The 21306-nt window shown below is 65.5% G+C and overlaps 1 protein-coding gene across 1 annotated transcript in view; it reads left to right on the top strand.

Moving 5' to 3' along the window:
• Positions 1-19837, top strand: part of NOTCH1 (notch receptor 1) — a 45021-nt gene extending 25184 nt beyond the window's left edge. The window contains exons 10-34 of the mRNA XM_065879540.1: positions 682-795; positions 1081-1314; positions 1390-1500; positions 2073-2265; positions 3640-3785; positions 4035-4148; positions 5880-5999; positions 6311-6463; positions 7151-7379; positions 8083-8284; positions 9270-9423; positions 9551-9735; positions 10194-10326; positions 10479-10736; positions 10812-10924; positions 11635-12206; positions 12425-12820; positions 13378-13526; positions 14224-14440; positions 14593-14680; positions 14769-14934; positions 15511-15806; positions 16803-16950; positions 17032-17129; positions 18419-19837. Coding sequence (XP_065735612.1) covers positions 682-795; positions 1081-1314; positions 1390-1500; positions 2073-2265; positions 3640-3785; positions 4035-4148; positions 5880-5999; positions 6311-6463; positions 7151-7379; positions 8083-8284; positions 9270-9423; positions 9551-9735; positions 10194-10326; positions 10479-10736; positions 10812-10924; positions 11635-12206; positions 12425-12820; positions 13378-13526; positions 14224-14440; positions 14593-14680; positions 14769-14934; positions 15511-15806; positions 16803-16950; positions 17032-17129; positions 18419-19837 — 6008 coding nt within the window. The remainder of the gene's footprint in view (positions 1-681; positions 796-1080; positions 1315-1389; positions 1501-2072; positions 2266-3639; positions 3786-4034; positions 4149-5879; positions 6000-6310; positions 6464-7150; positions 7380-8082; positions 8285-9269; positions 9424-9550; positions 9736-10193; positions 10327-10478; positions 10737-10811; positions 10925-11634; positions 12207-12424; positions 12821-13377; positions 13527-14223; positions 14441-14592; positions 14681-14768; positions 14935-15510; positions 15807-16802; positions 16951-17031; positions 17130-18418) is intronic.
• Positions 19838-21306: the final 1469 nt, after the last annotated feature.

Raw genomic sequence — 21306 nt, 5'->3', positions numbered from 1 at the left:
CGCTGTCCCTGAGGGCTGCCGGGTCGGGTCCCCCAGCGGCTGGGTGGGAGACGGCTGACTTCCACCTCGGGAGCGGGTGGGGTGTTTTCAGGCTTCCCCCGATGGGCAAGGCTGGGTTGGGCAGGGGGTCCTGGCCCCCGACCTTGCTGAGGAGCCCGGGACCCAGAGGCCCTCCTTCCTGCTGGCGGGTGTACTCGCCGACCCCTGAGGGACCTCGGCAGGAGGCGGTCTAGCCTGCCCTGGCCGCCCGTCTCCGCCAGCCTGCAGTGGACATGATGCCCAGGAGGGCCTAAGGAGACTTTGGGGGCCCGAGTCTGTCCCAAGGGAGGGCTGGGGGCTGGGGGACGCCGGGCCCGGGGAGGTGTTGTGGGTCAGAGCCTTGGATCTCCCGAGATGCAAATCAGCTGTTCCAGACACCGAGCCGGGAACCTGATTCTCAGCCCGACGAGGCTGTAGCCATAGCAACCGGAGTCGGTCTGGGGCAGAGGCCCCTGTATGAGGGAGCCGGAGGCGTGTGACCCGAAAGGCAGGAACTGAAAGGGGCCGAGAAGAGAATGGGGGGTTGGCCCAGCCCCGGCCAAAGCACTCTCAAGGGGCCCTCCCAGGCACTCCCTGCCCTTGGCTGGCTGTGGGGCCGCTGCGCCCATCGTGTCTGACCACCGTCCCTCTCCCCGGCTGCAGGCTTCACCGGGCACTTGTGCCAGTACGACGTGGACGAGTGTGCAAGCACGCCCTGCAGGAATGGCGCCAAGTGCCTGGACGGGCCCAACACCTACACCTGTGTGTGCACAGAAGGTGCGGGGCCGCCCGACTGCCAGGCTGAGCGGGGGGAGGAAAAGCAGGCGTGTAGGGTCCAGGGAAGGGGAACAGCCGGGAGCTGAGGCTGGGAAGGTGACCCCTCATTCTGGGGCCAAGAGCAAGGTGAGGCTTTGACCCGGGCAGTGGGGGACGTCCCCAGACAACCCCAGTCTCCCCCGGCGGGAGCGCAACTGACCCTGGGTTGGCTGGTGGCGTCCTGGGATGGGACGGCCGCGTGCCCGGGGAGCAGCCCCACTTAGCTTCTCAGCCCCCGCCCTGCAGGCTACACAGGGCCCCACTGTGAGGTGGACATTGACGAGTGCGACCCCGACCCCTGTCACTACGGGTCCTGCAAGGACGGCGTTGCCACCTTCGCCTGCCTGTGCTGGCCGGGCTACACGGGCCACCACTGCGAGACCAACATCAACGAATGCCACAGCCAGCCCTGCCGCCACGGGGGCACCTGCCAGGACCGCGACAATGCCTACCTCTGCTTCTGTCTCAAGGGGACCACAGGTGCCTGGCCGGGGCTGTGACTGGGGGGCTGGGGGCGGGGCCAGGGACTGAGCGCCTCTTGTCTCCCACCGCCAGGCCCCAACTGTGAGATCAACCTGGACGACTGTGCCAGCAACCCTTGTGACTCGGGCACATGTCTGGACAAGATTGACGGCTACGAGTGTGTATGTGAGCCGGGCTACACAGGTGAGCCGCTCGGGGACCCGCAGGGCTCTGTCCCCCCGGCCCTCGTCACGGCCTCGCCTCGGGGGCCCAGGCTGTGCTCACACCTCAGGGTCTCCGGGATGGGCCAGGTCTGGGGACCGTGGGGGCAGGATGGTGTAGGCCGCCCACCGCCCAGGGCCCAGCTGTCAGACCACCAGCTTTGGCAACGGTGGCAGAGACCACGGAAGGATCGGGGCTCCGGCCGGCAGCGGACGGGCATCCCTGAGGCTCCCGTTCCTGGTCAAAGCCGGCCCAGCAGACCCAGGGCAGAGCCAGGCTCCCGGCACACGTACTGCCCTCCCCGGCCCTCTGCCCTGAGGGTGTCCAGGGTGTCCTGAGCCTCAGCCCTCACCGGCCAGCTCGGCCCCTGGGCCCGGGGAGGGGAGTTCGTGTGGGTGGGAGTTTGTGCCTCGGAAGGACCTGGGGAGGGGGTTTCACGGAGGGGGAGACTGAGGCCCCGAGGGCTGGGACCCACTCACCGAGACCCTGCACACTCTCCCTCCGGGGGGGTGGGCGTGAGTGTCTGAGCCGCCGCCCCGTCCCCCCGCCCGCAGGGAGCGTGTGCCACATCAACATCGATGAGTGCGCGGACAACCCCTGTCACAACGGCGGCACCTGCGAGGACGGCGTCAACGGCTTCACCTGCCGCTGCCCCGAGGGCTACCACGACCCCACCTGCCTGTCCGAGGTCAACGAGTGCAGCAGCAACCCCTGCATCCATGGGGCCTGCCGGGACAGCCTCAACGGGTACGGGGCCACCCCACACTCTGCATCCTCGGGAGCCCTGCCCCAGGGAGGCGGCCTGCTCGGGGGCTGGCGGCTGGCGGGCCAGGGAGGGGCAGTCGCGAAGCCCCGGGCTGAGTGGGTGGGTGCCGGATCCGCCGTCGGTGCCCGGAAATGTGCCGTCGGGCACTCGCTCGGCTCCTGGCCTGTGCCCGGCGCTGCCCTGGGCTCCGTGTGCTCACGGGCCACAGCGTGCGCTCGGGAAACACGTGTGCCGTGGCCGCAGGCAGGGTTTCTGTGCCATCGCGGCGTGACGAGATGATTGCTCTGGGCTTTGTCCTGGTTCCTGAGGTCACTCAGATCTATATGAGTGGAAGGAGTGTCTTCTGTTATTTGTCAAAGCCCCTTTCAAGCACACCTGAGGACGAGGCTGGGTGCCGGGGAACCGTGTGATGAGGGGGTTGGATCTTTGAGCCCCACCCGGACCTCCAAGGAGGGGAGAGGGGCTGCAGGGTGTAATCACCAACAGCCAGTGATCTAAATGGGTCACGCCTGTGTGAGGAACCCTCCATAAAAATGCAAAGTACAGGAGTTCAGAGAGCTTCCGTGTCGGTGAACAGGTGCAGGGGTGGCGGGCGCAGCTCTGAGCCCTTCCCTGTACCTGGCCCTGTGCATCTCTTCCATCGGGCCGTTCCTGAGTTTCACCTTTTATAGTAGACTACTAATCTTGTAAGTAAACTGTTTTCCTGAGTGTGAGCCATTCTGGCCACAAGGAAGGCGTCTGATTCGTAGCTGTTCGCTCAGAAGTACAGGTGACAACCTGGCGCTTCAGGTCAGTGTCGGACTTGGGGCCAGTCTTGTGGGACCGAGCCCTGTCTGTGGGGTCTGCGCTGACCCCAGGTAGTTAGTGCCAGACGTGAACTGTGGGATACTCAGCTGGTGTCCCCAGAGCTGGAGGATTGCGTGGCGTGGGAAACCCCCTACGTATGTGGCGTCAATATTAGAGTGTAGAGAAGCTTACTTTTAGTTTCTGACACCCATTATGTGCCTGACACTGCTCTGTCTAGATGGGGCCATTGACATGGGCAGGGACCCCATGCCCCCGTTTGGCACAGAGAGGGTAAGCACACCGTCCAGGGCCACACAGCGAGGGAATGGTGGAGGGCTTTCTGACCACTGCCCCGAACTGGGCACTGTCCCCAATCTAGTTTAACAAACCCTCACCACCTTCTTGGGCAAGGTGGGCTATTTAAAGGTGTTTAAAAGACTCCGAGGGTCAGAGCGGACCAGCGCCTCCGTCCAGTCAGATCATAGGAAGGTGGCAGAGCGGGGAGTGCCCCCAGCCTAGGCCCTCCCCTCTTGGGCCACACCTGAGCTGCTGTGTGGTCACCTCTGCAGGTACAAGTGTGACTGTGACCCCGGGTGGAGTGGGGCGAACTGTGACATCAACAACAACGAGTGTGAGTCGAACCCCTGTGTCAACGGCGGCACCTGCAGGGACATGACCAGCGGCTACGTGTGTGCGTGCCGGGAAGGCTTCAGTGGTGAGTGGGGCGGGGCTCCTGGTGCAGAGCGGGCCCCCCAGGGCGGCAGCGCGGAGCCAGGACACAGGTCCAGCCACCGCGACCCGTGGCGGCTCCCTCCCTGGGTGGGGGGTGGGGGCGGGCGTGCAGACCTGCTGGGGTTGAGTCCAGGCCCCAGGCTCAGCGCAGGGCCCTTCCTCCACACCAGGTGGGACCTGGCCGCAGCACCCAGGGTGACGGCCACACTGACTGCTGTCCCTCCCTCTCCAGGCCCCAACTGCCAGACCAACATCAACGAGTGTGCGTCCAACCCGTGTCTGAACCAGGGCACGTGTATCGACGACGTGGCTGGGTACAAGTGCAACTGCCTCCTGCCCTACGCAGGTGAGGGCGGGGCCTGGGGGCGGGGGCGGGGCCTGGGCCACCCGCGGGAGTGGTGCCCGAGGGGTGCGCAGTGGCTTCCGGGGCTGGCCTTGCCTGCATTGCTTGGTGGGCATCTCGAAGGCTCTGCTCTGTACTTGGGCCTGGCCACATTAGGGCCTCGCCCGGCAGGTGTCATTGCCAGATGAGCCCACAGGATACCGGGTGCCTGGGAGGAAGTTTTAGTATAAGTAGGTCCCAAGTATTTTATCTGGTGAGGTGGCCCCCTTGGTGGCAGAGCTGGGAGCTGGGCCTGGGCTGTTGGCCTCCACGGCCCAATGTCCATGCCGCCTTGGGCCCCTGGCGGCCAGGCCGCCCTCCGCATCCGCTGGCCGGGCCTGAGGGATTCCTCTGATGGCGGGCCTTCTTTGTGTGGGGAAACAAGGAGCCTTCTGTTCCCGCTGACAGCGGCGGGAGACTTGTCCCCGGGCGTCTTAGCCTCCGCCACTGGCCTGGCCAAGGGGATCGCGAGATATGGTCCTTTCCTTAGAAGAGATTTGCCAAGTGTTAAAAAATAAAAGTCCACTACGACTAGGGCCACCAGCCCCACGGGGAATGGGCAGAGGGTGCTGCCACTGGGGACGGTTGTGGCCCCCGGCGGTCCTGAGAGGGCCCCGGCGGGCGGGGTGGGGCCCATGACTGTGGTTCTCATGACATCGGGCGGCCCATGGCCAGAGCAGTGTTTTCTTTCACCAAAGCTGGGGAGCTGGACTTTCTCTCTCGCACCGGTGAGGAAACTCTCCCCTGGTGGCCGCCCAGGGGCTTCCGCGCCCAGGGCGCACCCGAGTCCCTTTCGGACACATTGACATCGGGGCCCGGCGGGCCGGCGGGGAGGAGCCGGCCTGTGCTGACCTGCTTCCCGTCTGCCCGCTTCCTGCTTCCCTCTGCACAATTGTCGGAAACTCTAGCGAATTTCCTGCCTGCCCGGGTCGCCGTGGAAACCGATAGAAAGAAAGGCCCTGGACAATCACACCCGCAGGCCGGGGAGATAATGGACCACGGGGAAGATAACGCTTCCTCGCGGCCTCAGGACTCAGTTCCGTGGGCTGTAAACAGGAAGCCCTGCATAGGGCTTTCAGGGAGGAAAAGTCACCCGGTGTGCACGGGGGTCCAGCCAGACTCCCATCCCCGTCCCAGGGGTCCTGACACCTCACCCACCACTCCCCTGCTAAGTAGCCCGTGCTCGGGGCTGAGGCTGGCCCGTCCCCGGCAGCGAGGGCTCGTCCCCTGTTGTCACGGCCTTTGTTCAGTGGCCTCCTGCGTTGGGTACTTGCTGCCCTTGACACAGAGCCCCTGGATTAGCTCCCAGGCCGCCGGCTCAGTGCGGGGCCCTCTGCTACCGGGAGGCGAGGAGGGGGCATGAGGCTGGGAGCGGGTCCAGGGCCCCTGTGACGCTGGGGGGGCATCAGTCCCAGCCCAGCCCTTGCTGCTGGCGCTTTCGGCGGGCTGAGGCCCAGGCCGTGCCCCACAGCCTGTCGCGGGGCAGGGGATCATCTGGGTCGTGTTCGGGTCCTGACTCGACCGGGCGCTCACGGGGGTTCCAGTGCCACACCGTATGCCCCACTGCGGGGCAACCAAACGTGCTTTGGTGGTAGAGCCACCCGCAGGCGGTGGCCGCAGTGGTCTCTGTCAGGTGGTGCCATGGGGCGTTGACCCTCCGGGCCGGGGCTCCCCGCCTGTGCCTCTTCCCCTCAGGAGCCACGTGCGAGGTGGTGCTGGCGCCATGTGCCCCCGGCCCCTGCAGAAACGGCGGCGAGTGCAAGGAGTCCAAGGACTACGAGAGCTTCTCCTGCGCCTGCCCCGTGGGCTGGCAGGGTGAGCCAGCGAGCCCAGGAGGCGCTGGGACAGGGAGGGTGGGGGTTCCGGGGAGCTTGGGCATCTGTAGAGCAAGAGGTAGTGAGCTCCCCGTCCTTGGAGAGGAGCCAGCGGGCTGCAGAGCCCTCCCAGCCTTGGACGTCTGCATCCGGCTCGGCCCCACGTTGGGGGACAGCAAGTCGGAGAGCCCCTCCTTCCCGGGATGCCCCCAGAGGACCACCCCACGGCTGCGGAGGCCCCGCTCCTGGGGGGCAGGGGAGAGTCCTGTGGGGAGGGGGCTGAGCTAACGGCTCCCTCTCCCCCTCCACCAGGGCAGACCTGCGAGATTGACATCAACGAGTGCGTGAAGAGCCCGTGCCGCGCAGGAGCCTCCTGCCAGAACACCAACGGCGGCTACCGCTGCCACTGCCAGGCCGGCTACACGGGCCGCAACTGCGAGACGGACGTCGATGACTGCCGGCCCAGTGAGTGGCCGGCCAGCTCTGTCCACCTCCGAGATGCTCAGACCTATTTCCCCAGGGGGGCTCAGGGCAGGGAGCTCGTTGGGGTCGGATGGGAGAGTGGACGGGGCAGCACCCGGGTGCAGGGTTGGCGCCGGCCAGCTGGACCCTCCAGGAGGGCACCCGGTCAGGGGCCGGAGGAAGTGCTGGGGGGGGTGGCCGCTGTTGACCAGCGAGGTGTTCCCACGTGGTTCTGGAGGCTCTGGAGCCAGGTTGCCAGGCTTCAAGCCCATCCTAGCATCTCCCCACCAGACTCCAGGGCTCCTCCCTCAGGGCCTTGCCTGCCCGGGCCCGGCGTGGCTCTTACTCTTGTCGTGGCCCCCCGAGGAGCGGGGCTCTCAGACCCCTGGTTCACATGACCTTGGCGTCCGGAGAAGCCGAGTATGTCATCTGGCGTCACTGGCGAGCGGGGAAGACTGACTTCAGCCTCGCTTGGTGTCACTGTTAAGCCCGGGCGTTCTTCCCTCCCTTGTGGCCTGGGGACCGGGAGCACGGGGAGGGGTGTAGACCCCAAGCCCGTGATGCAGCCTGCCGGGTCAGGGGCTCCTGGCCGGACACCGTGGGGGCAGTGCCGGGGTCCCCGCAGCTTCCGTTGCCCTGGCAGCGGGGGTGGTGCCCGCCCATCAGGCCTGCCCTCCCTTCCCCTCCCAGACCCGTGCCACAACGGGGGCTCCTGCACAGACGGCATCAACACAGCCTTCTGCGACTGCCTGCCCGGCTTCCAGGGCGCCTTCTGCGAGGAGGACATCAACGAGTGCGCCAGCAACCCCTGCCGCAATGGCGCCAACTGCACCGACTGCGTGGACAGCTACACCTGCACCTGCCCTGCGGGCTTCAGCGGGATCCACTGTGAGAACAACACTCCTGACTGCACGGAGAGGTGCGTGGGGGCCACGGCCACCGGTGCGGGTGCCGTGCAGGGCGGTCCCGGGCCTTAGGCTGACGTGGGGAGGCAGATGGGCCGCGGGGCCACGCAGGGTCTGGCAGCCTGCACGCCGAGCAGCTATCTGCCTGGTGGGCACACAGTGCCAGGCGGGTTGACTCAGATGCTCTTCCTCCTAAAAGAGCCATTGTCCATTGACCCGTGTGACTTAGAAGCCGGAACCCTGGTGGTTTATGCTGAAGAACTGGCGTCCCTCCTTCTGTCAGACCAAGGACCTTGTAACCCATCTAGTTTCCTTATTTGCCTTGGCTGCCAGGAGGCTCAGTGTTGAAGCTCATTCCTGGTTTCTGACATAACTGTCTCCCGCGTTGTCTGTGCGATTCTGTTTCCTGCTTTTTTACCTTAACCGCTGTATACCACGTGTGTGACGAAGCTCCTCGGCATGAGTTACAAGAAGGCAGAGGGAGGGAGTGTGACGTGGTGAGACTCTGAGGTCCCTGGTCCCGAGTTGGTGACCTCCTGGGACTCTCCTGTTGGCTGACCTTGGGGAGGCTGTTCCTGGCCTGTCCCGGCACTCAGACCCCTTCGGCCGCACTGATTCGAGGGGGAGACGCCAGCGTGGAGGTACCTGCTTCGGCAGGGTCCCGCTGCCCCCACCCCCGCTCACCACCGCCCCCCCCTGCTGCCCACCCACCTCCAGCTCCTGCTTCAACGGCGGTACCTGCGTGGACGGCATCAACTCCTTTACCTGCCTGTGTCCGCCAGGCTTCACGGGCAGCTACTGTCAGCACGACGTCAATGAGTGCGACTCGCGGCCCTGCCTGCACGGCGGCACCTGCCACGACAGCTACGGCACCTACAAGTGCACCTGCCCGCAGGGCTACACTGGCCTCAACTGCCAGGTGAGTCAGGGCCGCAGGGGTGCCCACCACTCGGCGCCACGGCCGCACCACTGAGTGCCCCTCGCCTCAACTCCAGCTGGCTTCGCCACCCTGGGGTATGGGTGAGAGGGCCAGGCTCAGGGGGCGGGGGTGGCTCCTGGAGATCTGGGCTGCCAGCCTGGGGCCCAGCCCTGGGCTTAGCTGCCAGCTAAGGAGTCAGAGGTGAACTTGAACTCAGGTAGCAGAGGTTTACGGAGCACTGATCTGGGGGAAGACGGCTAAAAGCCAGTGTTTCCATAGGAAATACGTAAAGGTATTGAAGATTTACATTCATTGAAGATTTTCACGTAAAACGTCAGTTGGAGGCTTCCCTGGTGGCGCAGGGGTTGAGAGTCCGCCTGCCGATGCAGGGGACACGGGCTCGTGCCCCGCTCCGGGAAGATCCCACATGCCGCGGAGTGGCTGGGCCCGTGAGCCATGGCCGCTGAGCCTGCGCGTCCGGAGCCTGTGCTCCGCCACGGGAGAGGCCCGCGTACCGCAAAAACAAACAAACAAACAAGAAAGCATCAGTTGCAAAAGAGCTGTTTACTTTTTAAGAAAAATCTTCCTTCAAGGAAGAGCAGCTGGGAATTCCCTGGCTGTCCAGTGGTTAGGACTCCACACTTTCACTGCCAAGGGCGCGAGTTCAATCCCCGGTCGGGGAACTAAGATCCCGTAAGGTGCGTGGCGTGCCCCCTCCCCCCACCCCAAAAAAAAAGGAAAGGCAGCTGATGGTCCGGATTCACCGAGGGCCCAGAACGAGAGAGAGACCGGCACCCCAGCCCCTGGCGGTTCCTGAGCGGGGGCGCCCATGGGCCTCGGGGTCAATTTCTATAGGACGGGGTCATGAGCCACCTCGGGTGAGAGGTTCTCTGGCGCATGTGTGTTCCCCTGCCAGGTGGCATGGGCCCCTTGGGAGTTGGCGGGTGGGGGCGTTGTGAGCGAGGCTGCCCACTGCCGTCCGCAGAACCTCGTGCGCTGGTGTGACTCCTCGCCCTGCAAGAATGGCGGCAGGTGCTGGCAGACCAACGCCTTGTACCGCTGCGAGTGCCACAGTGGCTGGACTGGCCTCTACTGCGACGTGCCCAGCGTCTCCTGTGAGGTGGCCGCATGGCAGCAAGGTAACCGGCCACGTCCCGACCTGGCCCGGGCTTCCCCACGACCACCGGGCGTCTGTCCTCAGGCGAGGAGGTTTGCTGTCCGGAGGGGAGCCCAGGCCTCACGCTCCATCCACCTTGTCCCCTGCAGGCATCAATGTTACCCACCTGTGCCGGAACGGAGGGCTCTGCATGAATGTGGGCAACACGCACCACTGCCACTGCCAAGCGGGCTACACGGGCAGCTACTGCGAGGACCAGGTAGACGAGTGCTCGCCCAGCCCTTGCCAGAACGGGGCCACTTGCACCGACTACCCTGGTGGCTACTCCTGCGAGGTGGGGACCCGTCCCTGGTGAGGGTGCGCGTGTCTGGTATGAGTGTCGGCGAGGGCTGGGCCCTGGGTGGGGAGCCGGTGCAGCAGGGAAGACCAAGCCCGTAGACGTGTACGACTTTCAGTCTTATTAAGGGAGGGCTCGGTAATCAGGAAAGACTGCCTGGACGAGTTGTCCTCTGCGGGGGGGACACCTGGAAGAGGAAATGGGACGGGGTTTCCCCTCCCCCAGATTTGCCCCAAGGCCCCCACCTCTATGCTAGGGAACCGGGTCTAACACCCACCTTGGCCAGTAAACTGCAGCTTCCCGGGGCCCTTCCCGGGGTCTCCCTCTGGGTCCGCCAAGTGGGGGGAACCCCCAGCTTCGCTGGGCAAGAGGGCAGCTCATGGGCCCCGTCAGCCTGCACAGGGAGTGGGGGGCGCACTGAGCCACGGGCCCGCCCCTTCGCTGTCACCCTGCAGTGCGTGGCTGGCTACCACGGGGTGAACTGCTCCGAGGAGGTCAACGAGTGTCTGTCCCAGCCGTGCCGGAATGGGGGCACCTGCATCGACCTCACCAACACCTACAAATGCTCCTGCCCCCGGGGCACGCAGGGTAGGCAGGGCCACACCCGGGGAGGGAGCGTGCGGGCCGGCGGCCGGCGTCCATTGCCTGGGCGTCCAGGCTCCCAGGTCCTGACCGCTGGCCGAGGGGCGCACCTGTGGGAGGACCTGCCGCACGGGGTTTGACGGTGCCCGGGCCTGCAGGCGTGCACTGCGAGATCAACGTGGACGACTGCAACCCCCCCATCGATCCCGTGTCCCGGGGCCCCAGGTGCTTTAACAACGGCACCTGCGTGGACCAGGTGGGCGGCTACAGCTGCACCTGCCCGCCCGGCTTCGTGGGCGAGCGCTGTGAGGGTGATGTCAACGAGTGCCTGTCCAACCCCTGCGACGCCCGCGGCACCCGGAACTGCGTGCAGCGCGTCAACGCCTTCCACTGCGAGTGCCGCGCCGGCCACACCGGTGGGTGCCGCCGGCCGGGGGCAGGGAGCGGTGCCGGGGTGGGGGTCAGCCCCTCACACCTGCTGTCGTCCCCAGGGCGCCGCTGTGAGTCGGTCATCAACGGCTGCAAGGACAGGCCCTGCAAGAACGGGGGCAGCTGTGCCGTGGCCTCCAACACCGCCCGCGGCTTCATCTGCAAATGCCCAGCGGTAGGCACAGCCGGACGGGCGGTGGGAAGGGCCCTGTGCGGCCAGGAGGGCTCCCTGGTCTGAAGGTGACAGGAGGACGCACCCGCTTGGCGCACCTGGGATACTGAGGTGGCCAGAGAACCCCACCTCCCCCCATCCCGCACACGTGCCGGAGGACAGTGGGTGGCTTGAGTGTCTGGACTCCAACCTCCTCGTTCCCCTCGAGACCGTGTGCTTTGTGTCAACAAACTTTACGTTTAGAGCACTTCTATAGAAAAATCGTGCCGAAGGAGGGTCCCCACGTACCGCCTCCCTCTACACACCTAGTTTCGCAGTTGCTAGCAACTTGCCCTCACGGGGAACGTTGTTACCACTTGCCACCAGCATTAACACATCGTTAAATGATCAACACCGATACGCTGTTAAGTCAGGTCTGCTCTCCTGTGGTGTTTGGGTCTGACACGCGTGTAGTGCCACATGTCCACTGTTGCAGGGTCACGTGGGTTCGCCGTTGCCCTAAAACGGCCCCACGCTCCCCCCTGCGCTCCCTCTTCCCTCACGCCCAACCCCTGGGAACCCCCGAGCGTTTTATGTTGACTTTCTTGAAAGGGTCCGGCTGCCCGGGGAAAGGGGGATGGGGGATGCAGAGGCAAGGTCAGGCCTGGGTGGGTCCCTGGGTGTCTGGGGAGCCGGCCCACCCCGACACCCCCTGTGTGGCCCCCTCCCGGCAGGGCTTCGAGGGTGCCACGTGTGAGAACGACGCACGCAGCTGCGGCAGCCTGCGGTGCCTCAACGGCGGCACCTGCATCTCGGGCCCGCGCAGCCCCACCTGCCTGTGCCTAGGCCCCTTCACCGGCCCCGAGTGCCAGTTCCCTGTCGGCAGCCCCTGCATGGGTGGCAACCCCTGCTACAACCAGGGCAGCTGCGAGCCCACGTCCGAGAGCCCCTTCTACCGCTGCCTGTGCCCCGCCAAGTTCAACGGGCTCCTGTGCCACATCCTGGACTACAGCTTCGGCGGCGGCGTGGGCCTCGACATCCCCCCGCCGCAGATCGCGGAGGCCTGCGAGCTCCCCGGCTGCCGCGAGGAGGCCGGCAACAAGGTCTGCAGCCTTCAGTGCAACAACCACGCCTGCGGCTGGGACGGCGGTGACTGCTCCCTCAACTTCAACGACCCCTGGCAGAACTGCACTCAGTCCCTGCAGTGCTGGAAGTACTTCAGCAATGGCCGCTGTGACAGCCAGTGCAACTCGGCCGGCTGCCTCTTCGACGGCTTCGACTGCCAGCGCGCAGAAGGCCAGTGCAAGTAAGGCCCGCGGGGACGGCCGCTCCGCGCCGCGGGGGCCCCGGGGCTCACGGGGCGGCACGAGGGAGCCGTCCGCTCGCGGGCCAGGGGGAGGGCGAGGGCCGCGGGCGGGGGCAGGACCCCGAGCTCGCGGGCAGGGTGGCGGGCGGGCAGGTGCCGGCCGAGGGTCCCCGGGGGCCCGGCGTGGAGGGAGCCCTGAGCGTGCCTCGTGCCCACAGCCCCCTGTACGACCAGTACTGCAAGGACCACTTCAGGGACGGGCACTGCGACCAGGGCTGCAACAGTGCCGAGTGCGAGTGGGACGGGCTGGACTGCGCGGAGCACGTGCCCGAGCGGCTGGCGGCCGGCACGCTGGTGCTCGTGGTGCTGATGCCGCCCGAGCAGCTCCGCAACCACTCGCTGCACTTCCTGCGCGAGCTCAGCCGCCTGCTGCACACGAACGTGGTCTTCAAGCGTGACGCCGGCGGCCAGCAGATGATCTTTCCCTACTACGGCCGCGAGGAGGAGCTGCGCAAGCACCCCATCAGACGCTCTGTGGACGGCGGGGCCTCGCTGCTCCCGGGCAGCGGGGGCGGGCGCCGGCGCAGGGAGCTGGACCCCATGGACATCCGCGGGTGAGTGCGCTCCCGCGGGCCCCGCCCCCCCGCGCCCCGCGCGTCAGCGCTCTTCCCACCACGTGGCGAAAGAGGCCCAGGACTTACGGGGCCTGTGGGGGGTGAGGGGCGGAGACAGCATTCCCTCAGGGGCTCTTCACCCCATGGCCCAGGCCCTGGAGCCTGGGGTCGGCTCTCGGTGGCGGGGGGGGGGATCAGGTTCTTGACATCTCTTTCCTTCCGAGATGAGGAACAGGGACGCTCGTGGCACTCAAGGGAGCCCCGGGGCCAGGGGTGGGGCGGGAGCTCTCTGAGGAGTGTCTGTGACGAGCAGCCACGCATGCCCCGCTGGGGCTGACGTGGTGGGCCGGCAGGGGCGCTGGCCACCTCCAGGGTTGTTCCTGTCCAGACCCAGCTCCCCGCCGCCCCAGGCTGCCCCCTTGGGTTCTGGGAGTGCCTCTGCCCCCGCCCATCAGGGTGAGGCCCCAGGGGCCAGAGCTGGTCCCTGGAGGCAGTGGGCTGGGTGGGCGCAGGGAGGAGGCTGGGGTCCGAGCCCCCCGACCCCGGTGCGCCCCCAGGTCCATCGTCTACCTGGAGATCGACAACCGGCAGTGCGTCCAGTCGTCCTCACAGTGCTTCCAGAGCGCCACGGACGTGGCCGCCTTCCTGGGCGCGCTCGCCTCGCTGGGCAGCCTCAACATCCCCTACAAGATCGAGGCCGTGCAGAGTGAGTGGCCCGCCCTGCTCACCCAGCCACACTCCCTCGGGAGCTTTTGCGTGTACTGGGAGGGGTCCGCCTGGGAGGGGCTGTCTCCCAGTTCCCCTCCAAGGTGCTCACGTGCTTCGTGCCATTTGCCACCCACGGGGGTGTCGCGCCATCCAGAGTTTCGGGAGTGTCTGCTGGTGTTTTCCGCCCCGCACGCTCTCCCTCCCCACAGTGACAGCTGTCAGTGAGGCTGGCCCAGGGGAACCAGCACCTCCCAGAAAGTGGGAGCCTTTTTCTCGCCCCACCCCTTCCTCCTGATTTTTCTTTGTTGGGTATTATTTCAAAATCATTACAGCTTTTTTTTAAAAAAAAAAGGAGAGAGAGAGAAAAGAATTGATCGGTGTCATGTGAAGTGTTGAAGTTTGTATCTCGAAAATCCCCCTAAATCCTTTGTCTTAACAGCTCAATGCAAGTGCAGTGATTTGAAGTTGGCTAATCCTTCTCCCTTAAAGGAGAAAAAAGTAAAAGCCGTCTCCAGATAGCTGGCTGGTGCAGGAGAGAATTTAGCGATAGTTTGCAATTCTGATTAATCGCGTAGAAAATGACCTTATTTTGGGGGGCGGGATGGAGGAGAGTGGGCGAGGAGGCGCCCGGCCGCGGAGCCAGTGCGCTGCCCCCGGCCGCCAGCCTGCCTGGTAGCTCGGCCTGATGCCCGCAGGTGAGACGGTGGAGCCGCCCCCGCCCGCGCCGCTGCACTTCATGTACGTGGCCGTGGTGGCCTTTGTGCTGCTCTTCTTTGTGGGCTGCGGGGTGCTGCTGTCGCGGAAGCGCCGGCGGCAGCATGGCCAGCTCTGGTTCCCCGAGGGCTTCAAGGTGTCGGAGGCCAGCAAGAAGAAGCGGCGGGAGCCCCTCGGCGAGGACTCCGTGGGCCTCAAGTTAGTGGATGTGGCCGCGGCATCTGGGGGACTTGGCGGGAGGCGGGGCCGCCCCCTGTGGACCCACGGGCCCCGCCTCGGATGCCAGGCGTGGCCCCGGGGGTCTCCCAGGAGCCCCACTCAGTCCCGCCTCCCCACCCCCTCACCCCCAGGCCCCTGAAGAACGCCTCGGACGGCGCCCTCGTGGACGACAACCAGAGCGAGTGGGGCGACGAGGGCCTGGAAGCCAAGAAGTTCCGGGTGAGTTGGTGCCCCAGGGCCCCCGCCCCCGCCCTTCCCCCCTCCCGGCCCCTTTGGACGTGGCCCTCCGTTCAACCCTGTTCCTTAGTTCGAGGAGCCCGTGGTCCTTCCCGACCTGGATGACCAGACAGACCACCGCCAGTGGACCCAGCAGCACCTGGACGCCGCTGACCTCCGCGTGTCCGCCACGGCCCCCACGCCGCCCCAGGGCGAGGCCGACACCGACTGCATGGATGTCAACGTCCGCGGGCCGGGTAGGTGCCGCCGGCCCCCCGCACCACCCTCTGGGGCTCCACCCCAGGGCACCTAGCCGCTGCGGGCAGCCCGCTCTTGCCTGACCTCGTGACCCGCCTGCCCCCCTGCCCTGAGCCCTCGGGGTCAGCACCTGGAAGCTCCGCTTGGGGGGATGAGACCTGGGAGGTGGTGGGGACCCCGGGGAGTCGCTCAGCCTCCTCGCCGGCTCCCCCCTCGGGGCGACGGTCTCAAGACTCACTCTGCCCTCCGAGTTCATTTCTTGATCCGAAACGCTTCTTTTGAGACGCCCCAGGTGTTGGTTTCCTAACCACCCGTTTCTTACGTGGTCTCTCTCCTGGGTGGGCTGTTGGTGAAGGTCTCGGGCAGGTCCGGAGGCGGAGCGGCGGGTGTCTCTGTCGCCCACCAGCCCGTTGGAGCTGGACTTGCCTCTGCCCTCGGGGAGCGTGCATGGGCTGCGTTGGCCCCAGGCAGGGTGGCCTCCGTGGGCCGCGCGTCCGCAGTCCCCGAGCGGCTGCTGGGGGCCGGCCTTCCTGACCAGGTCCCGCCCCTGCCCCGCCCCTGTCCCGCCCCTGCAGACGGCTTCACGCCCCTCATGATAGCCTCCTGCAGCGGAGGGGGCCTGGAGACCGGCAAGAGCGAGGAGGAGGAGGACGCACCCGCCGTCATCTCGGACTTCATCTACCAGGGCGCCAGCCTGCACAGCCAGACGGACCGCACCGGCGAGACCGCCCTGCACCTGGCTGCCCGCTACTCGCGCTCCGACGCGGCCAAGCGCCTGCTGGAGGCCGGCGCTGACGCCAACATCCAAGACAACATGGGACGCACCCCGCTGCACGCGGCCGTGGCTGCCGACGCGCAGGGTGTCTTTCAGGTGGGCAGCCGTGCCCGCGCCCTTCTGCTAGCTTGCGCCCGCCTTCCCTCCTCGTGGCCGGGCCCCGGAGCCCTCATTCCAAGCGTGGCCAGAGCAGGGGCAGCTGGCGTCTCCCCCGCTTCCCCACCTCGAGCCTTTGCACCCTGAAGGGGGCCTGAGGCCGGGGAGGGCATCAAAGCCCCGTGTCGTCCTCGCGGGGTGGCCCGGCTAGCTGCGGTCTAGCAGGAGGCCGTGGGGACCCGCAGGAAGCAGGGCCTCCTCGCCTTCCCCCAAGACAGGCTCCGTCCCCTGCGTCTGCCCCTCCCGCCTTGGCCCTCCCTCCCTGCTTTGGCTGGAGGCGTCGCCTCTGGCGGTGGGGAGAAGGGCTGGAGGCTGCTGTTTGCTGCCTGCAAACTGGGGGCTCAGGACCGGGGTGGATTAGGGACTTGGGTACCTGGGCCTCTGGGGAGTGTCCCTGGCACAGGGTGCTCTGAAAGCCGCCGGCCGGTCCCCCTGCCGCAGACCAACCAGGCCCTGGGCCGTGGTGCTCTGCACAGACGGGCAGGTAAACAGGGCGCAGACCAGGGTTTTAATTTAGTAATTTTTGACGTGCTGTCTTTCTGTGGAAGTAGGAGATCAAGGACGATTTAAATGAGCCCCTGGAGGCAGGTCCTGGCGAGTTTGCTCTGGCAGCCTCTCTGGCGCTTAGAGACATAAATTCCCACGGGCGCTTGTTTCACAGGAGCTAGGCCCGTCGCGCGCGTGGCTTGGTCCCCAGCTCCGTTCACCCAGCAGCAAACAGTGACCGTCCTTCTCACGGGTGCTCTGGCCCCAGCCCCTCTAGCGGCGGCCGGTGGTTCCCCCCCTGCCCCAACTCCATGGCCGTCCAGTCTCGCTGGGGCCACTTAGACCCCAGGAGGGGCTGCTTCCACGTCAGAGATCGGATCCCAAGCATTTGTCCCAGGTGGGGGCCTCGTGCTCACACTGGCCGAGCCTGAGACCTTCCCTGTCGCCTAGATCCTCATCCGGAACCGAGCCACGGACCTGGACGCCCGCATGCACGACGGCACAACTCCACTGATCCTGGCCGCCCGCCTGGCCGTCGAGGGCATGCTGGAGGACCTCATCAACTCCCACGCCGACGTCAACGCCGTGGACGACCTGGGTGAGCCAGGCTGCGCCCGGCGCGCGGGGGTGCCCCCGGGCACCTGCTGCTCCCTAACCCGCCCTCTGCTTCCCCTCGCAGGCAAGTCCGCCCTGCACTGGGCCGCCGCGGTGAACAACGTGGAGGCCGCCGTCGTGCTCCTGAAGAATGGGGCCAACAAGGACATGCAGAACAACAAGGTGGGCCGGCTGGCAAGTCACGGCCCCTGACACCACTGTCTTCCGACTGGGGGGCCCCAGGCCAGTGACTCCAGCCCCTGGGCCTCAGCTCCCTAAGCTGTAAAGTCCCAGGAGGACCCCCTGACGCACAGATGGGGACCCCTCAGCGAGTGCCTGTGTGTCGTCGGCTCTCCCTCCCTCCTTCCTGCCGTATTTACGGGTCCCCTCTCAAGCGCAGGGCATGTGTTCCCCGCGTAGCAAGTAAGCGGCTGCAGCTCTCCGCTCTCTGTCACTGTGACCTGGACCTCAGCCCTGTCCTTGGCTGTCCCTGGGCGGGGTGGGGTGACACAGATGGTACACGTTGAGTCAAGAGGCTGGCGGGCGTGGGGGGCTCTGTGCTGGGAGGCCCCCAGCTCTAAACGCGAGTGGCCGCCTTCTGCGCCTGGACCGCCCCCCCACCCCCCACCCCCCACCCCGGTCTCCCTCAGCGTTGCCACAGTCTGTGCCCTGAGGCCAAGGAGGCGCTTTCCTTCCTCCCCAACCCAGTCTGACCCCACGTCTCCTGAACTTGTCGCTGGGCTCCTCTGTGTGTCCAGCCCCACCCCGTACTTCACTGACCCCTGGTTGCATTTCAGACTGTCCTGGGGGAGGGGCGCAGGGGGCAGTGTTGGGCCCAGGAGCTCCTGAGTCCGCGGTGGGGCAGAGACGTGATCCCACCTCCCGTTGGGGAGACTCGGCCTCGGAGACGGAGGGGCTGGCCGAAGGGACTGCCGTGGCGTGGCGGCGGCCGTGGCCGAGGCCTTGTGTGTACCGGGCAGGCACCATCAGGCCTCACCCCACACGCACACAGCAGCCTCGGGGGCATATGCGGCATGTCCGCTGTACAGATGAGAAAGCCAAGACCCAGGGACAGAGCTAAGATGTCAGGGTCCCTGGGGGACCGTGTGGTGCCCACGGATGCCCTTTAGACATCCCCAAGCCCCCGAAATTGTGGCAGTGTTTGCGTCTGTGCAGGTTGGGAGGGAGGGAAGAGGGGCCACAGTCTGTTAGATTTCCTGTGGGGCCTGTGACCCCCGGAAAGGTGAAGCTTTACTGATTTAGAGTTTAGGATCCCACAGACCGCCTCTGGGTGGGTCTCAGAAGATGTATTTAAGGTCTTATTTGTTAAGACTTAACAGGCCAGGTAAAGGTAGCATGCCGGGGAGGGTCGAGATGAGCTGCCCCCCGCCCCATGGCCGGGAGGAGGGGCAAGACCGCCGGTCCCTCTGGTGGCAGGTGACCTCCTCACCTGCCCCCGTCCATTCCCCCAGGAGGAGACACCTTTGTTCCTGGCCGCCCGGGAGGGCAGCTACGAGACGGCCAAGGTGCTGCTGGACCATTTCGCCAACCGGGACATCACGGACCACATGGACCGCCTGCCCCGTGACATCGCGCAGGAACGCATGCACCACGACATCGTGCGGCTACTGGACGAGTACAGCCTGGTGCGCAGCCCCCCGCTGCACGGCGCGCCCACCCTGTCGCCCCCTCTCTGCTCTCCCAGCGGCTACCTGGGCAACCTCAAGCCCGCCGTGCAGGGCAAGAAGGCCCGCAAGCCCAGCACCAAGGGCCTGGCCTGCGGCGGCAAGGAGCCCAAGGACCTCAGGGCGCGGAGGAAGAAGTCCCAGGACGGCAGGGGCTGCTTGCTGGACAGCTCGAGCGCGCTGTCGCCCGTGGATTCCCTGGAGTCCCCCCACGGCTACCTGTCGGATGTGGCCTCCCCGCCCCTCCTGCCCTCCCCTTTCCAGCAGTCTCCCTCTATGCCCCTCAACCACCTGCCCGGGATGCCCGAGGCCCACCTGGGCGTCAGCCACCTGAGCGTGGCGGCCAAGCCCGAGATGGCGGCGCTGAGTGGGGGTGGCCGGCTGGCCTTCGAGGCGGGGCCGCCACGCCTCTCCCACCTTCCCGTGGCTTCCGGCACCGGCACGGTCCTGGGTGCCGGTGGCAGCGGGAGCTGCGGTGGGGCCGTGAATTTCACCGTGGGCGGGGCCGCGGGCTTGAACGGCCAGTGCGAGTGGCTGTCCCGGCTGCAGAATGGCCTGGTGCCGAACCAGTACAACCCGCTGCGAGGGGGCGTGGCGCCGGGCACCCTGAGCACGCAGGGCCCCGCCCTCCAGCACGGCACGGTGGGCCCGCTGCACGGCGGCCTGTCTGCCACCGCCCTGTCCCAGATGATGAGCTACCAGGCCCTGCCCAACACGCGGCTGGCCGCCCAGCCTCACCTGGTGCAGCACCAGCAGAACTTACAGATGCAGCCGCAGGCACCGCAACCGCACCTCGGCGTGGGCTCGGCCACCAGCGGCCACGCGGCCCGGAGCTTCCTGGCGGGGGAGCTGAGCCAGGCGGACGTGCAGCCCCTGGGCCCCGGCAGCCTGGCGGCGCACACCGTCCTGCCGCAGGACAGCCAGGTCCTGCCCACGTCGCTGCCGGCCGCGCTGGCCCCGCCCATGACCACCGCCCAGTTCCTGACGCCCCCCTCCCAGCACAGCTACTCCTCCCCCGTGGACAACACCCCCAGCCACCAGCTGCAGGTGCCCGAGCACCCCTTCCTCACCCCGTCCCCGGAGTCCCCCGACCAGTGGTCCAGCTCATCGCCACACTCCAACATCTCCGACTGGTCCGAGGGCATCTCCAGCCCGCCCACCAGCATGCCGTCCCAGATCGCCCACGTTCCTGAGGCCTTTAAGTGAACAGCCGGCTGCCCCCAGGGACCCTGTGCTTCCTTTCCCAAGCCCTGCCGGACGTTTGCGTGCGCTCCGTGGATGTCGGGGCCGACCAAAGGAGCTGTTTTCGAAACATGCGTCTTTATACAAAACAAGAGGACGAGGATTTTTAATTTTTTTTTTTTTTAGTATTTATTTATGTACTTTTATTTTACCTGGAAACACTGTCTTTTTATTTATATGTACTGTTTTGTATATCACCGGGTAGCACCTTTTATCTGCTCCAAGAAAATAAACTAGCTCTCGATCGTGATTTCCCTGTTTAGGATAAAGATTCCCAGGTGTTTGTAAAATAGAAACAAAGATTCATGATTTCCAAATGCCATTTATTTATTGATTTCCTTTTTTTTTTTTTTTTTTTTTTAAATCCGGAAAGAAATGTCAGAGAAGGGAGGTTTTTTGAGCCAGCATCGTTCAAAAAGCTCCCGGGGTGCCCGGGCCTGCTGCCCGTTTCCCCAGACAGCCCCCTCACCCCTCCTCCAAAGCCGGACCACTCCCCCGACCCCCGCTCCCAGGACCACCTGCGTTTTGCGAGAAGATGCATCTAGGGATAGAAAAGCAGACCCTTTAGTCCTTTGGCACATGGGTTAATTGGCTTCTAAAATAGGAAAGGAACATGTGAAATGATGTGGTTTATGTGTTTTGGTGTTCTTTTAAATGACCTTTTAAAAACATGCTTTTAAAAACGTGTTCTTGGGGTATACCAAGGGTACGTTTCATGGTACCAATCATGAATCTTTGTTTTGGGTTCAGTATTATGTAGTTGTTCATTGGTCTCGTGAGTTCTTGTTCTTTCTGGAGGCTCCCAGGCCCCCCCCCCCGCCCCCACTGATACTCAAGCGTCGTGCGGAGTGAGAAGTCAGAGGTGTGGTACCCACCTTGGACCCCACGCTGGGGAGGCCTACCCCTTTCTGGGGAAAGACACTGCCTGGGCCACCCCGTCGGAGGCGTCTCGACTTGAACTGCGTCTCCCAGGTTCAGCGGAAGATGGATTGGTGTTCCTGGGGCCCGAGAGCCGATGGGCCCTGTCTTTATAGGAGACTCGGAAAAACAATGGTTGTGTGCAGCCTCACTGCTCAGAGACCCTCGTGCCGGGGCCCGGCGCGGCTCAGTGGGGCGCTTGGGACGCCGGGAGCCTGCTTGCAGGCCACCCCTCCCGGTTTGGGGAGGGAGCAGATTCTTACATTATCAAGTATAAGCCTGTGGCAGAGTAAATGTCTGTAAATACATTTCTGAATGGGGGGTTTTGTTTAAGAAATCTGATTGAACAAATCTGTCAGGGGTCATGTTGGTAAGGGATGTCAGAACCCAGGCCCCACGACCTGACCTGCCGCCCACCGTGCTCGGGCAGCTCCTGAGAGCAAAGCCAGGGAGGGTCCTGCCGCCCACCGTGCTCGGGCAGCTGCTCGGGCCTCGCCGGGCACGGTGTTGGGCCA

Source organism: Phocoena phocoena, chromosome 6 (assembly GCF_963924675.1).
Source record: "Phocoena phocoena chromosome 6, mPhoPho1.1, whole genome shotgun sequence".
NCBI classification, from domain to species: Eukaryota; Metazoa; Chordata; class Mammalia; order Artiodactyla; family Phocoenidae; genus Phocoena; species Phocoena phocoena.
The sequence above is the reverse complement of the archived record's forward strand: the minus strand, read 5'-3'. Positions and strand labels throughout refer to the sequence as shown.